Source organism: Trematomus bernacchii, unplaced genomic scaffold (assembly GCF_902827165.1).
Source record: "Trematomus bernacchii unplaced genomic scaffold, fTreBer1.1, whole genome shotgun sequence".
NCBI classification, from domain to species: domain Eukaryota; kingdom Metazoa; phylum Chordata; class Actinopteri; order Perciformes; family Nototheniidae; genus Trematomus; species Trematomus bernacchii.
In genome coordinates, this window is record NW_022987689.1 from 10,024,481 (window position 1) to 10,041,404 (window position 16,924).

Sequence of the window (16,924 nt, forward strand, 5' to 3'; positions counted from 1 at the left end):
GAGTGGGTTACAATATAATGATGGTATGTTGAATGATAATTGTGTTCACTACAGTCACACGGAAGCCAATGTTAAATTATTTCTGAAATTGACCATTGTAAACATTTTTCAACATATCAACTAATGTTTGAGTTGAAAATTAAAGAAACATCTATCACAGTTTACGGACCAACTTTCTGTTCTATCATTGTCTTTAATGCAGAGAATTTCTTCTACTATGGGAATTGATGACCAAATCTATGCAAATAGGAACAACATTATAATTAACACAATATATCCATTTATCCCTGGTCAAACGAAAAGAGAATGTGAAAGTGACATACAATTAGAAACCCAAATATACCCAAATCTGCCTCTCAACTCTAAACAGAGCTTTTTATGTCTTCGTCTCATTGTTTTGGGTTTTACGGTCTGGAACTTTTCCTTTACTTGGAGGTAACTGTTTTCAGTTAAAACCTCTACAAAGCAGAGTGAAGGCTATATGTCTTAATGACAGCTTGCAATTTAAGATAGCTGGTAAACAATTAACTAAATGCTAACTACTTAGTAAACGTCAGTTCGTAAAGACTCTTAAATGTCAAATGTGTGTGATTGTCTTGAGGTTGTGACATTTGTTTTCCCTAAGTAGGCCCTGGAAAAAAGACAGCTTTAAAGGGGACCTATCATGCAAAATGCACTTCTGTACGTCTTTTATACATGAATATGTGTCCCCGGTGTTCCAGGGAACTCACCAAGTGTCAGAAAACACAACCCTCTCTCTTTTCCTCCATACCCAAATCTCTAAAAACGGGGCTGCAACAGATCTGATACAGACTGATACAGATTTGAACATTTCTCTGACATCAGGACGGAGGAGCTGACCTATCAGGGGAATGAGAGGTTGCCGTGGCATGGTAACAGCATGGTAACACGACGCTTGTAACTCGGCCCCCTCCTTTGCAGGGGGGCGTGGTCAGCTGCAGCGCATGCAAAGACAGGGTGGAGGAGAGCAAAATAGAGCGAAATGAGACATGGCTAAAATGCATGAATGCATGAATTTGGTATTTTGAAAAAGAAAACGTATAAATATACCTTATATAGGTATGGCCCTACAATATATTATTCAAATATAGCATGATAGGTCCACTTTAAGTGAGAGTATTAAATAAAATAATAACCTGCTGGCTGCCTTTTGCAATTGCTAATATACAATGTTGCGTAGTATATTTTAAATTGATGAGTCTGGTGTGAAAATAAGCAGAGGTCTATGGATCCTTAGTGGAGGAAAATGAAGATATATTCTCATCAGCTTTGGTCCTGAGACAAGCAAGTGACTTAACTTACTGATTTATTGAAGCCATTCTGTTGCGGAACCTTGTTGTGAACCTAACTGGCATTGAGACAGAAAATGATGGAGTGGACCAAATGAGTGAGTTCAACCAAGAGTCACTGGTAGAGACAAATGAGGACATCATGGCTCCGGCTGAAGATGAGTCACGTTGCAGTAGAAGCCCCATAATGAAGAATGGCTTTTTTTATGTGAGACTTTTTCTGCATAAGTGTTACTATGTATTGATTTCCCCTTAATGCCGTGCCAGAAAATATTGCTTTACAATCTGCCGCTGATGACACTCAAGGATTTTTGTAATCAGTCCTTCAGGCTTTCATTCATCCTCTTCATTTATTTTCATCAGTTTTATTTATGTTCGGCTATCACCACATTACTGTCATTGGAGAATAGTGTTTTCGGAGAAATAATGATATTTTATAGTCTAAAGAAAATTGCCATAGACAAGTTACAGGATGCGATAAAGATGTTTGCAATGTTTAGTATAAGTATAATTTTGTTAGAAGGACATGTTTCCATCATTCAAGATATTTTTGATTATCTATACTATCTAGGCTCAGTTTGTTGGATTGTTTTTAATTTATTTTAAATGTTCTTATAAATCTTTGAAAAGGTCACTATGTGAACAAAACTATAGCAACTTCCTTAGGGTTTTGTGATCTGAAAATCAGGGGCCAGATGCTTGAAACCTATTGTTGGCCCCTAAATACGTCCCTGTTGACACATGAAAAAGATCTATCCGTTTGTTCTGTTTTCCTAAACCTCAATCATTTAGAAACGTGGTGCACATGAACAGTAGCAGCCTGATTCCCACTCCCAATGGCAACAAAAGGAATATTTGTTTCAATGATTGTCTATGTTAACGTAAGTTGTCCTTACACATTATCCCTTTTGACACCTTATATTTGAAGTATGCTTGACTTGAATCTGGCCTGAGGTCGGTACAAACGGAACCAATCACGTTTTTTAAGTAATTTCTCCTTTAATCCATTACACTTGCTTTTCTACATCTGTTTGCCTTCTCTCCCATGTGGGATGACAGAGTGCTTCTGTCTCTAAATGGGACCTCTCAATCTCTCCTTTCTTATCACACCAGGCAGAAGAACTTTGCCCGAGGCATCGAGCAGCAGCTCCCAGATGGCATGGTGGTGGCATCGGTGCCAACAGAGGTCCAGTGCCATGAGGAGCTGTCGGACCCTATTCCCGACCCAGAATACCTCACAGGTATGAAATCATATTTCATAGTTCACTTTGCTATCACACAGCTGTGCGATAGCACTTCATCACAGGCCTGTCGGATATCTTCATTACTTAGAAAAATTAAACTTCTCAGGGTTTGAGAGTGGAATGCTGATGGGGTGTGAAATTGTCTTATTATACATTATGACATTTTAGTCGTCATTTATAATGTTAAAGCAGGTTTTCAATGTGAGTTGAGTGTACCAACCCCGGTGTGCATATCATAATTGGTTGACTAATGTGTCCATTTCCAATGAGACATGACCCAGGTTGCGATTAGGTCTAGGTACACATTGTTTTTATTATTTCTTGGTCCTGTGAGGGTTTTATTGCAGCAGGTCTCTCATATGAGTGTTAACATGTTTGTTGGTCCAAGTAAAAAGTAACATTTCGGATCACATTATGTGTTATGATCATTACAGCAGAAAAGCAATGTTTGTTGAAGCAAGGTGTCCTGGTAATTGGTGGAGCCCACTGCTGCCCTGTTTCTTGCAAATTAGGTCTAAAATGTGTACAACTAGTTTTAATGAGTCGTTCATTCATGAGTCAGAATGATCATTTTTAACAGTAAAAGGTTAAAAATTAACATATCAGGCAAGCTACAGAACGTTAATTCTGAGCATATCTTGGTATTCCTCTTTTAAACTTTTGTTTCTCTTTCTACAGTAATCTTTCTTCTGCTAATAGCAGCTAACGCATGATTATACTCACAGTAAGAGCAGTAGATAAGGCTGTTAAAAAAAGTTAATTAAAGCCCAACAGAGGACTTGTTACTTAATCAACATACAACCAAAACTAGTTTTCTATCTCCAAATGTAACCAAGGGACTTGTGGCTTAAATATTGTATATATACGGCTCTGGATCCAAAGTTATTCTATACAATAATTTACTATAATCCAACCATCCAACAGCTGAAACATCTTTGCATAAAATGAAATAATCCCTTTCCTCAAATCGGTGTGATATTTCATTTTTGGAAGGAAAAAAAAATGTACTTTACTAAGGTGTTTTGGTTTAGGTCATTGGAGAATATGAACACATTCCATCAGCAGTTCAGCATCTATGTTTTCACACAATTCATAGAAATGCTGTAGAATAAATTGTTATGTTACAAGTCAGGAAAATGTTTTTTAGCAACATGTTTACAACATTTGGCCTCCGTAAGTGTGTAGTTTCACATTTGTGTTCTTTCTGGCCTTTGAGTTTGAGTGTTGGTCTTGTCAGGCAAGTCACACAGGGAAGAATGTCGACCCTTCATTCTTATGATTGTGATTCTATTCAGATGTTTCTCGCAGCCTTGTATTATTGATCCACATTCCAGAGTATGTGCTTCATTGTAAGGTGTCAGCGTTATACAGTATTGTCAAATATCCAAAGATAAGAGCAGAATGAATGAACGATGGATTTGTAGAGCATGTATGTTACCCCACATCCGTATTAAAAATAATTGTTACTCTTATGAATTCTGTCTCCATTTCTCAAAGGTGGAAGCTCATAATCCTCTGCTCACCATCCAACTTAATAATGGATGCAATGAGAGAACAGGTAGAACATTAGCAATATAATTGTATTTCAACTAGGAAGTGTGTGGGGGAGAGGGGGTGCTGGGGGGGGATTTGTTCCACCAGTGTCGTGATTCATTAGTCAGTGGCATCCGAAGCCATCTCGCTGTTCTCTTCATTACCAGTGCAGCACATGGCAGCGATGTTTGAACAGCATACAGCCGTCCTGCGGGAAACAGCTGCCATTAACACAGAGTCAGGCAGGGAGAAAAAAGAAGCAGAGAAAATCTTGGCTTGCTGTTTGAAGCGATTCTATAAGGCCAAGGATTTGTATTCCGTCCATCAGGGTGCCTCATTATCTACTGAGTTTGACCTCTCGTTGTTTATCTTAGTTTTTACAACGCTGGGCTTTAAATGTGGGCATTTTACAGAGCAGTCATAGCCAGGAATGTTTGATCGGCTTGTTGGATAGTCAAAACCACTCCATTTTGACGGATGCTCAACATTATGTTTCTCTTATTAATTCCCTGTGCTGGCATTCAAGCTGTAGAACATGCAGCACTTTTATAAAGAGCAGGCATCTGTAATGGAGAGGAGATCCTCACCTACTCTTCTTGTTTAAGTAATACCATTTTTCTTCATGTTTAGAGTGTGGTAGAGAGCACTACAATAGAGAGTGAAGCATTCATTATATTTTAGCGTATTTCATTGAAACGCTTGGTTTAGACAGCCTGCTGGCTAGGCTCATTCCAGCCACCTGTGTATCTGCCTCTGAATCGACTTACAGGGAGGAGAGCAGCAGACTGCAAGATGGGTTTATCGCTTGTTGTTGATATAACAGCATGAGATACAAGGCCAGTCAGGGCAGCAATTCAAAAGCACATTGTACAAGGTTACGTCTGAGGTGATGGACAATCAAATGACAACAGAGCGGCTGCGGTTCCAACTGCCGTTTATTGGAAATTTCAGAGGACATTAAACAGTCTAATCTAAATGGAACTTCTGCTGGCACGTCCCTGAGCCCCTGTCCCCCTTCTCACAAACCTTTTTATCCCTACATCGCCCCTGGGCTCAGAGAGCCACGGAGCAGGAACAGAAGCCGACGCAGCATCACTTCTCCTCCTGCGTGGCCGTGTTGGGCCTTGGCGGCAGCAGCACTGGGCTTTTATTGAAGAATAATATCATGAATTGAAATATCATTTCAAAGCATCCAGCAGGGTACCACAGAAGCATGCTGTGTACTCTGGAGAACTGTGCTGCAGTGAATGTTTTTTTAGTATTAAATACAGCTTACATTCATTGTTCTTGTCCAGCAGTGCAAGTATTAAGCATTGCAATAATTTATCTCTGATATGCACCCCTCACTTTTCTTTTTTGTAGCCGCTATCTTATAAAAAAATTAAATAATGAACTTGTAACCTCCAGCTTCCCTTTAGCTATACAAAATATCATTAAGCTAAAAACTGAGGTTCAGGGAACTAATACAACCAAAACAAGGTATCCCCCTTATGGTAGCACTTTAAACAGAACAAATCCTTTAAATTTGGATTTCCCTCGACTTCCACTTTAATAACAAAACATGAATTAACTTGAAATATTGAATTTACAGCATGTTTTACATATTTCCTGTTTTTGATGTTGGTGTAAAAAAGGAAAATACATGTTACCAAAATAAACACTCCTTATTCCAGGTCCCCTAACTAGTTTTCTGGGTCTCATGGTCTTCCTCAGTAAGATTCATTGTTTGACGTTTTTATGGAGATAACTCAGTTTTGTTAAATTGTCTTACCACAAACATGCTTGATAATAATAATAATAATAATAAATGGAATTTATAAAGCGCCTTTCAAGGGACCCAAGGTCGCTTGATGATAACTTGACTGTAAAAAAGCAGATGAATGGTCCTAAAAAAATCACAAAAAGTGGAATTAAATGATTTGTAGGGAAATAATCTTACCTTATGATACCATTAAATTAGATTCTTATTGGACAAACATGTTGCAAGACTTTTTCATTATGCCACGATATTTGGTTGAAGGCCTTAGTTGCAACAAAATAATAAATACAGACCCAATATGTCTACAACTTCTCTTCTCTTCATTTCCGACAATACCTTCATAACACAGTATTATTGCTAAGGTGGTGGATAGCGTGAGCCTCAAGCTGTTTCATATTTAATATTTTTGCAATACAGTAAACTGACAGCGTCTCACCGCCTTGTCAGAAATGATGCAAATATCATATAAATGCCTGATGAAAGCTGACAAGCATTCACTCAGTGCAGTGCTTTAGGCATTGCAAATGTGTAATATAGTAGAGTTCATACTTTGGCCGTATACACATTTTTATACACGGGGGGTAAACGGCTGTGGCTCAGTGGATAGAGTGCTGGACTTCGAATTAGGGGGTAGCAAGTTCGAGTCCCACTGCAGTCAGCATGTCGTTGTGTCCCTGGGCAAGACACTTCACCCCAAATTGCTCCTGTGGGGATTGTCCACAGTACTGAGTAAGTCGCTTTGGATAAAAGCGTCTAACAAATGATATGTAATGTAATGTAATGTAAAAAACACAAACGGCTCATAATATAATGCAGTCAAGTACAATACTCTTACACTAGTGTCCTTCCCTGTTTGTTCAAGGTATTGTACTACTAATAATCTTTGCAGTTGCATTTATGTTTTAAGTTTGAAACATTGTCATGATTATATTGTCTTTCCTAGTATGTGCAACAGTTACACAGCAGCAGTGTGCCCTGTTTGACTCATAACACAACAGGCTTTGTTCTGCCTTCAAATGTTGTTTATCAGTTATCTGTCACACAAGGATAGTTGTGGCTATTATAATTAATAGTGGGGCCTTATGTAGTTTATAGTCACTAAATCACACTTACAAAAACAACCTTCACAACTTTGTCACCTTATTTTACTCTCAACATTTTAAAATAACACAATGGCATGTTGCAAATGTATGAAACATGCATTCCTTAATGGCTTTAAAAAATGGTGATGACATGTTTTTACTCACCGACACAGGCTGAAGCCAGGCCTCAAAGGTAACATAAACATTACAAATGAGTATTGACTCATATATATGTTCTATTATTTTGTCTACTCAGTGAGCAAAGCTGAGCCAATAGAAAAATGAAGACTTGCATTCATCAAGTGGACATAAATACCATTTCAGAATATTATATATATAGAATATAACCCTAACCTCTTATTTTTAGCTTTACTAACTTTATTGAAGGGATTACGTTTCTTTTAAAAGCCCACAAAGTTTTTAAAAGCCAGCTGGCAGGAGAATCATGACTCTTTGAAGCTGATCAACAATTCTCTCACCCCGCACATGGATATATTACGGTCATTATGTTCTGCAGGGCAGTAACAATACTTATTGGCCCTTTAAAACAGATGGCCTGTCATAAGCTGATTGGATTTATTCTTATAAACATTTGCTTCCCCTCAGCAGAATGACAGCGAGTTGTGTGTAGGAGGAGGAAAAACTTGTTTCAGCTTAGAAATCTTGGCCGGGAAAGTGGTGGCAGCATCCACATGCAGTCACCCGGGGCATCTTCTCACCTTTCACTGCACCTGTTCTCTTGGCCTCCGCATTTCCACTGAGTGTGCACACACCAGCGTCCACCGCAGTGCTCTCCTGCCCTGGCTCGCCGCCACTCGTCTGCTGGCAGTTAATTGCGAAGCTCAGGTAATTGTCCATGGGGTAGACTGACGTGCAGAGGCAGAGGAACGTCTGTTTAGCCGCGATGAGCGCATGCCACCCCTCCGTCCCCTGCTGATTCAACCAGGTTCGGTTGCTATGGTCAGTATATTTGTCACGATGTCAGCACTCCTTGTTCCAGCCCTCTCCAGCCCCTCGCAGGGGTGAAATCATTCATCTTCCTATTCATCTCCGGGCTTGGAAGCCATTCATCACGAGGCCAGAGACCTCCATCAATTATTCCGGTGGGAGAAACGAGTGAGGAAAGGGAGGCTTTTGAAAGGCAAATACATCTTGATTTAATTGGAAAGCAAGTATGCTCAAGGCTGCTAAGCAGATTTCCCCTAAGATGGAGCTTGAGAGATAACGGAGCGAAAACGAGAAGACGGACAAAGGAAAAGAGAGATAGTACAGTGTAAGAAAGATGGAAGGAAAGACAATAGGTGGAAAACAAAAAGCAAAGAAAAACAAGCTTAAAGGGGACCTATCGTGCAAAAAGGCACTTTTTTATGTATTTTATACATAAATATGTGTCCCCGGTGTGTCAGGGAACTCACAAAGTGTCAGAAAACAAAACCCTCTCTCTTTTCCTCCGTACCCAAATCTAAAAAAACGGGGGTACAACGGAGCTGATCCAGATTTGCGTCCGATATGACGTAAATCACGTCATATGGGAAATGTAGACCCACGGCACTATCAGAAAGTTGCTATCAGAAACAATGCCCGACGTGTATTGGACGTAATAGGTCTTTGTTTACATTAGCAAGCATCGCTAACACTCAGAGCTAAGCTGTACTGGAGCGAGTATGTGTAAAAAAGCAGGAAATATAAAAAGGAACTCACCTTGTGGTAAACCCGCAAGAGAAAAAGCATTTGAGCTCCGTACTGTTTCAGAAATAATCCTTGATGTGGTTTGGAACATGATGGAGTTTAATCACGGCAGAATGTAACTTTAGCTGCCGGTTAATTCTGAGCAGGCATTAGCTCCGCCGCCTCCTCTTTTTTTCAAGCTAAGGACCCAAAATCAGCTTTTCTCTAACAGGGCTGGAATAGAGGGGTATGAGGGATGTCTAAAATGCATGATCTGTTTGGTATTTTGAACAAAACACATCATCATGTTTTGGTGTTGTTGGTGTTTTTTTTTCTTTCCGTTAACTGTCAAGTGGGAAATAAGTATTTTTTGTGTTTCTCTTATTATCCTAAGATACTGCTATGTTTGGCTGTGAATAAGTTTGGCTGTGAAAAAAGAAATATGAAGGACAGACCATCTATTTATTTTGTTTTTTTTAGAAAGGGGCAGGTAATATAATTTTCTTTTCATGTTTTGTTAACAATTATTATACATTAAGTTTTGCATACCATGAACGGAACAAATACAAATGAAATGAAATGAAATAGACATGTTTTTATATATTTGTATATATCTGAGACCCATGTCTAAAAATAGCATAATAAGAGACCTTTAAAGCAGGAGCCAACAAGTGAGTGAATGACAGGTCTTTCTCTCTTCACTCCTCAGGCAAAGGGAATCCATTGGTGAAGGTTGAAAGGGCAGCAGGGGGGCTTGACCGTTTCTCATCCTCCGCTAGCAGCCATATAATGACTGCTTCAGTGCGCACATTGCATCTGTGTCTTTGAAATGGGTGTCATCGCGACCACGTGGCTGTGTGTTCAGACGAATGTAACACAACAGAGAACCCCAAAGGTGAAATAGTTAGACCTGACAGTCATCGCGGCTCCGCAGCCGATCCCCTGTCGTTCGGCATCAAAGCCACATATTTATGTTTGTAGTTTGGGGAACTGGCTGACAGAAGAGTTTAGTTGCTCAGAAGAGAAGTTTCAAAAGAGACCTACGGATTTGAAAAGTGTTGCTCTGGATATTTTTGGGAAGTTTGTACATTTTGGGAGGCCATTTTTTATACGTTACTCAAGTCGTTATACTGAATCTAAGGTTGGATTACCTAATGAGGAAAAGGGGAAATTGCCACGGGGAAGGTTGTCTTTTTTGACAGTGACTATATTATAATGTGTTCATTACCAAATTCGATATGTAATATAGTACACTGACTTACAAAACAACTGGAATATGTGTCATCGATAATTGTTCAATGAAAAACTAACCAATGCACATTAAACCTGGTTATGGGTATCTCTACAATACTGGTTGGTTCCAGGTGATCAGGGCAACATTGTATTTTCTTATTTGAAGAACAATACAACAATACAAATCACAGAGCAAATAATAAGTCTCCCATGTTCACAATCCCCTTAGTGTATGTTGTGTAATACTGTAATAGGTACAAATAAGCTTCAGTTCATTTTTTTCTTTATTTGCGCAAAGAGCAAGAGACAGCTACATTCTGCCCTGTGCCATTTACTTTTAATCTGCAGACCATTATACAGTCCAGTACCCCATGAGTGACATTTATATTTGAGAATACCACACATCCCAATGTAAATCTAGTGCTTACATTTGCTTTGATCCACTTTACTAAAGGTTGTGGTTCACACTAACCTGGGATCATTGCACCTTTGTATTAACTCTAACCATAATATTTCCTCAAACTTAACAAAATAGTCTTGTTGCCATGATTCAAACCCACCCTATAGCATGCTGTAGTAACTAATCACAAATGTTATAAATAAAGCGGTAATACAAACAAAACTGTTGTGATAAAAAATATATATATTCACATATATAATTGAACATATTTTAGCAATAGCAACATTATTTTTCTTGTTATGATAATATAATGGTAGTGTCACATTATATTTGTAGAAAGTAGGTTATTTCAGATGTACATGAACAAAGTATCTCCAATTCTTCTTTGAGTTTATCCAAACCACAAATCCTCTATGAAGTCTGCACTATCGTCCTATTTCATGTAGTCTTCTCCCAATTCTGTAAGCAACATGTTATATGATAGGGACCTTTTGTACTCTAGCCCTGACATCCTCCGAAAGCATGGAAAACCCCTCACAATATAATAATAACAGAACCTCAGATTTTATTAAAAGCACCAGGCAAAATCCACTTTTATGATATGAGGCTCTTTTCTTACAGAGAAGATTTGTCTTCTTACACTACTGCCAATTACATCACAGGAGTATCTTGCCACTGGCATATCTTTTATCATTTTGTTCTGTATGTGTTTCTGTCTTTGTGTGCACTTGTTAGCCAAGATCTGTCAAGGTTTAACGATTGTATTTCATGCATCTCCATGAAATGTGCAATCTTGCCAAGAAAGTTTGTAAATCTAATGTCTGATTGTTTTTCACACCGCGTTTGAGGGTTGAAATATATATATATATATACCTGGGAACACGCTAGAGCTGAAATGTATGAAATCACTGTTGGATGAACTTCAAACTTTTTCTATTAGAATTTGACTTGACATTTCTGCTGAAAGGTTAAAACAAAAAGTTAAATGCCAATTGTTCTAAACTTAGCCCCCAGCCATTAATAAAACATGGTTATTGGTCCAGATTGCAGAATAGGGGTAATGAATATCATATCAATCAGTGCATTTGAATATGTAGAGCCTTGATTGGAATTGAATTGATCATAAAATCATTTTTTGTCTTTTTAGTTTTAGCCAGAGCACGTCAGATGTTTTACTCACCAAGGTCATCCTTTGTTTTACTGTATTCCCTCGGTCTTGTCTTATTCAACCTGGCCTCCCCTGGAGTTCTGCCCACAGCCTCTCCGCACACTCCCCGCGCTACCAGCCTTTAGATATGTCAGCACAGAGATGGCACATAATCTATATTTCATAAGGCCTTGATATAATTGGTGGCAGTGAGGGAAGGTCATGCCTTCGGGGGCCATCGTCTTTTTCCCAATGGTTTTCAAGACAGAAAATCCTCAAACAACAGCCCTCTAGTCAAGATGAGGATTATTCACAATGAGGCAGATGAGGCAGTGAGTGCGGTGTCACTGTTTAAAGGGGAATGGAGATACAGCGTGTGGTGTAGTGAAGCAATTATTCAGCATGTATTTACTTTGAAAAACATGCAGGGGCAATGATTTATTCAGCACAGAGACACATTCTGGAGCCAGTCCTTGAGTGCAGTCATGGCTCATAGCGCTGATTTGGTGTCCCAATTGGGAAATATTTTGTATATATCAGTGTTTTAATGAATTCAAAGTTATTAATTATGAAATATTTTGTCAGTTAAAATATTTCTAAATAAATAACCCAAATGGCCTCCAAATTATGCGATTTGTGCGTCATTTTATTGGGACTCAGTATACATATATGTTTCTTGTTATTAGTGTTTGGATGTTTTATAGTTGTTTCCGCTTCCACATCAAAGTTTTTCCATTCATATTTGAAAAACACTTATTATTCATCTTTCCATGTCTTTTATTGATTCTAAAACATCTTGATGAAATATTTTTGACAAGGATCTTCAGAAAACAATATTACCAAACCAGAGGGATATCATGAGTACAAAATTCAAAACAGAAATAAGTTGATGATGTTGTTTTAGTATTGATGCTTTGTAATGACTGAACTTTATTTTTTCTCTCCATCTCTTACTTTATTTCCCCCTTTCCTTCATTTTTGTTATCAGTTCACGTTAAACTAATACTTTATCATATTACCTTTGCAAATTAGAGATATGTATCTCTAGGCTAGAATCAGCCATTTATATGCCTTTTCTTATTTTATTTGAAGCTCCTACTCATTACTGTTAGGCTTGAATATGCTTATTCTAGCATATTATGTGAACTGAAACAAAGACACAACCTAATATTCTATTAATAAATTAAGCTTTGAAGAAATGAAAAAAAAAACCTGAGCACAAGTAGATCCTTCAAGGTCCAATCAACTTAATTATTTTAAATGAGCAACCATAGATGAAGCATGCAAAGAGCCAGCATCAAACAGACTGAGCAACATACAATATAAGATCATTGTACATACATACCATATACATAATATATGTCCAAAACTGCTTATTTTGAAGAAAACAGTTTCATCAGATACTTTTATGGAATAGAATTGTCTGTTTTATACAAAGATCTTTGGTCAAACTTAGCTTTAAACAACAATGATGGCAGCATTTGATATCAATGAAGCTGGAAGAACACTGTTACATTATTGCTTAAACCATTTTCCCATACAATTCTAATTCATATCCACAGTACATCTTGTTCTCAGTTGTGGAGTATTTGTATAGTTGGCTGTAGAAAAATGCATCTTGGGTCCATTTTAAAAGAGTTAACATAATGCTAAGATTGTTTTGATGATATTAGCCCCTCTAGTGTCCTTAAAGAATAAAACGTCCAAAGTACACATTTATTCCAGCCTCAACATAAGCTCCAAATTGTAGTATTGTGAACCAGTATTAATATACATTGTTGGCTAGTTGTCCCTTTAGTGCAGTGAGAATATTGCAATGCCATTATAATTTAGTTTGATGGCTTTGTTTGTATATGAACAGGAAAAAACACCATTGAAAACACAGTACAATCAGCCCGGTCTTGTTCCCAAGGTGTCAGATGCCAGCCTTTTTCACTGGGGCTTTCTACTAACCTTTATGTCAACACATCCACAGCAATACTAGATGCTTAGAGTCTTAGTCAAAGTACTTAGAAATGCAAGAGATGTGGTATGAAGACAAATCACCTCTGCTCAGGGAGGGTGGGTAATTAATTACTAACCCAAGCCTAACCCTAACCCTGAAGGTCGATGTTAGTGTCTCTCGTAGAACCAGTACTCAATATTATATTACAAACTTGCTTCAACCCAAACCACAATGCCTAAACTTTACCGTGGCCTTTTGTTTTAATTAACAAGGTTACCCATGTATTGTTTTGCAAAGCGAAGCATCATTTTTTGACGCATATGTATCTACTGAGTGTGTTTAAAAAATGACACCAAGTGAAGACCAAGCATCCCTATGTTATGACTTGGGAATGATACATGTTTGTAACAATAGCAAACAGTAAATCTAAATGTTGGCTGGATTGGTGGACTATGGGTATTTCCTAAATATATCATTTGTACATTTTAAACTGTTTCATCTTCGGCCACATAATCGGTTGTTTCTGCTAATATGTGGTCCTTCCTGGCAGTCGATAGGACCGATCAGTATGCTTTTGTGTAAGTCTTTTTTAGAGTCATGAAACTTGAGTTAAGATTTCTTTCAATCCTCTCCAGTGACACCTGGAGTACTAATTCAGGGCAGAAGCAGGATAAACGATGACACATCTTTCTGATCCTGTGCAGAACAAGTCTCTTTATCATATGCTCCTGGTACCGGCAATTGATCTTCAGAGGTTAGTGAAGGGCATCTACAGCCCATCATTTCCCAATAGGGTACAACAAATGTACTGACACATTAGCTTCTATATATTTTGTATGTTTCTACAGGCGTTATCAATCAGCCTCACATGCATACAGTATAGTCAGACATGAACATACACACTTCTTTCACACAAGCACAATTGTGGAATGACTTCAGACTGCTGTGGCCGTCACACCCTGACTGTGCTGTGCTTTGACCCGATGATGTTTGCGCACTTTAGCCACACTTCCCCCCCGCCAAGGGGGTTGCAACAGTGCCACACTTTCTTAGTCACTTCACTCTTGCTACTGGAGTAGTTTAGTGGCTTGTCAGTGTCATGGGTCTCTTTTCCTAAGTGCTTTTCTGCCCTCCTCTCAAAGCCCCCCCCCCCCTCTCTCTCTATGTCTCTCTCACTGTCTTCAGTGTGTTGACATTGTTATTTTGCCAGACATTCATTAATGTATATAGAAGGGACACTTGGATATGTATGACAAGGAAATCTGCAGTTGTACTTTCCCTGTAGATACAATTTATTATATAATATTTGCCATAGCAACAAGGTCGCATACTGTTATTGCAATATTTACTGAATATCCCATGTTTCAAGACAAAAAATACATGGGTGAATCATTTCTAATTGAGAACTAAACTGCTGAAGACATCATTGGTATATATATATATTTTTTGTGCAGCCTAATGATATTTGTTCAATAAGAAAGTACTGCATGCATGGTACATAAAATATTCACATAGTTACCACTATATCATTTACTTTTTTCCACCACCTGGTCCAGGTGGTGGAAACAGGTTTGTTTGGATGTAAACTGGAACCTAAAAGTTATTTTACAATTTAACCGTGTCACCTATAAATCACATTTCATAATTCTTTGTTATTGTATCCTGGAATAAACTTCCAATATTAACCTTAAATCAGGCTTTTTGTGCAAACAAAGAAGGCATTAAACAGCAAATAGCAATGAAACAAAGCTGAACAAATCATTTAAGGCAACAGACACAACTACTATGTACACACATAATCTTACAAAATGGGCCACCAATTACCAACTACATAAAATGACAATCTTTCCCTTAAGTTTAACCAAGTGCTTTGAGTGACTTAATGGAACCCTAACATGTTTTACGATGTTAGCCAATATTGCAGGGAGAACAAAAAAAAGTTTTTTTGTGCCACGTGTAACAGTGTAACTATTTATCATTCAAAAAATGTTGCCTATTAAATTGATGAAAAGCATTATTCGGTAGGCATTCTGTTTCTCCAAAATGTAATCACTGATGAGAACTAGTCGTGTATAGAGGTAATTTCTGGGAGATAAGGTTGGAGAAACGGCTTTGATGCTTGAATGGATGTAATGAATGAATGCAGAGGTGGAAAACGTAACAAGCTGCTGAGTGCTTTTGGTCATTTACTTTAAACTTAATAGCAAATTAAGTTTAGTTTCTCTTGTTCAGTCACACTGGTCCTCTTCGCTCTCCCTTGTTCAGTAATGCTAAAAGCTCATTTGCCCAGATTTATTCTCTCCGTCTTGCTGTTTCTTTACAATTTAAAAATCAGACAGCGTAACTGTTGACGTGCAAGCACCATTACAATAGATGTATGTCCTTCCGTTTGTATGTGTTTTCTGTCTCAATGAAGAAGTTGGAAAAAACAGGCCATTTTCTGGGCCCATTTTCTCAACAATTTCCTGCTTAGTTATTGAGCTGCTAATGCCCTCTGACCATCACGTAAAGCAAGTTCAGTCTTTATTGTTTCTGCCCTTCATAACATCATCCCATTTTCTATCAGTGGCGAACCGTGTCTATCACAACTGGACCTTCTGTAGACACACACACCCCCCGCCGCTGTAATATTACAGATCAACAACACAGATACGATTCTCATTTATTCATTTTATATACATTTTATTACATTTTATTTATATAATTAAATCGATGTTTTGTTTGTTTTATCTGAGTGTTCCAGGGTATTCTCTGAATACCTTGAAGGCCCTGATGGTTCGCCACTGTTTTCTATTAGTAACTTGGACTGGTCTGTATGTTAAGCTCTTATCTGCTTTCATAAGGCCTTTCAATTAACAGGGATTGTATTAGAAATATGTTTTAGTGTACATACTTCAGCTGTTTCTGCAGACATTTTAGTTTTTAACCGTAACTCAAGTATAACATCCAAAGCTCTATTAAAATTCAATTTTGAATGCAGACCCTCCATGGCAATCAGGTTTAGGAAAGGGTTTTTAATTTCTTCTTCGACGCTGATTAATTGCATGGAATTGCTCCAGCCATTTCCTGTGTTAAACGTCAGTTAATTAGCTGACAACATTGGATGGGATAATTAATTCAACTGGGGGTCACAGCATGGTGCCAGTATATAGGGGGGGGGGGGGGGACCCAGTGACACACACCTGCGTGCCTCTTAGCCACCTGCAGCCGGTGTAAGCAGGAGGCTTATTTTTGACCGTAATGAGACCCTGGGTTTCAGTCAGAATGTCCCTCTTCAGACCTCGTTTTTAATATTTGAAAAGGGCCGCAGTGGACGCTCGAGTGCTACAGCAGCACAATGCTGGGTGGATAAATAATGACCCCTGATGCACTGTGGAGCAAGCCTCTCTATCAAAGGCTTCAGAGTATGAGCGGTTTGTCTTTAGAGGTGGGTGAAGGGCATCTGGAGCCCATCACTTACACCTGTTTTGTCTCGCAACACACACACACACACACACACACATACGGTTGAAGCTTCGATTCTCTTCCTGAAGCTGATGGAGAGAGGCCTAATTTCTCCTGGGTCATAAAGTTATGTACCCCTTATGTTTCTTTGATTTTCTT

General features: G+C 38.4%; 1 protein-coding gene across 6 annotated transcripts in view; it reads left to right on the forward strand.

Annotated features, from left to right (window-relative positions):
- The window catches only part of astn1 (astrotactin 1), a 395,124-nt gene that overhangs the window by 184,412 nt on the left and 193,788 nt on the right, over window positions 1-16,924 (forward strand). For all 6 annotated transcript variants that reach the window (XM_034138228.1, XM_034138230.1, XM_034138231.1 and 3 more), the window contains one exon: window positions 2,424-2,551. In XM_034138228.1, coding sequence (XP_033994119.1) covers window positions 2,424-2,551 — 128 coding nt within the window. The remainder of the gene's footprint in view (window positions 1-2,423; window positions 2,552-16,924) is intronic.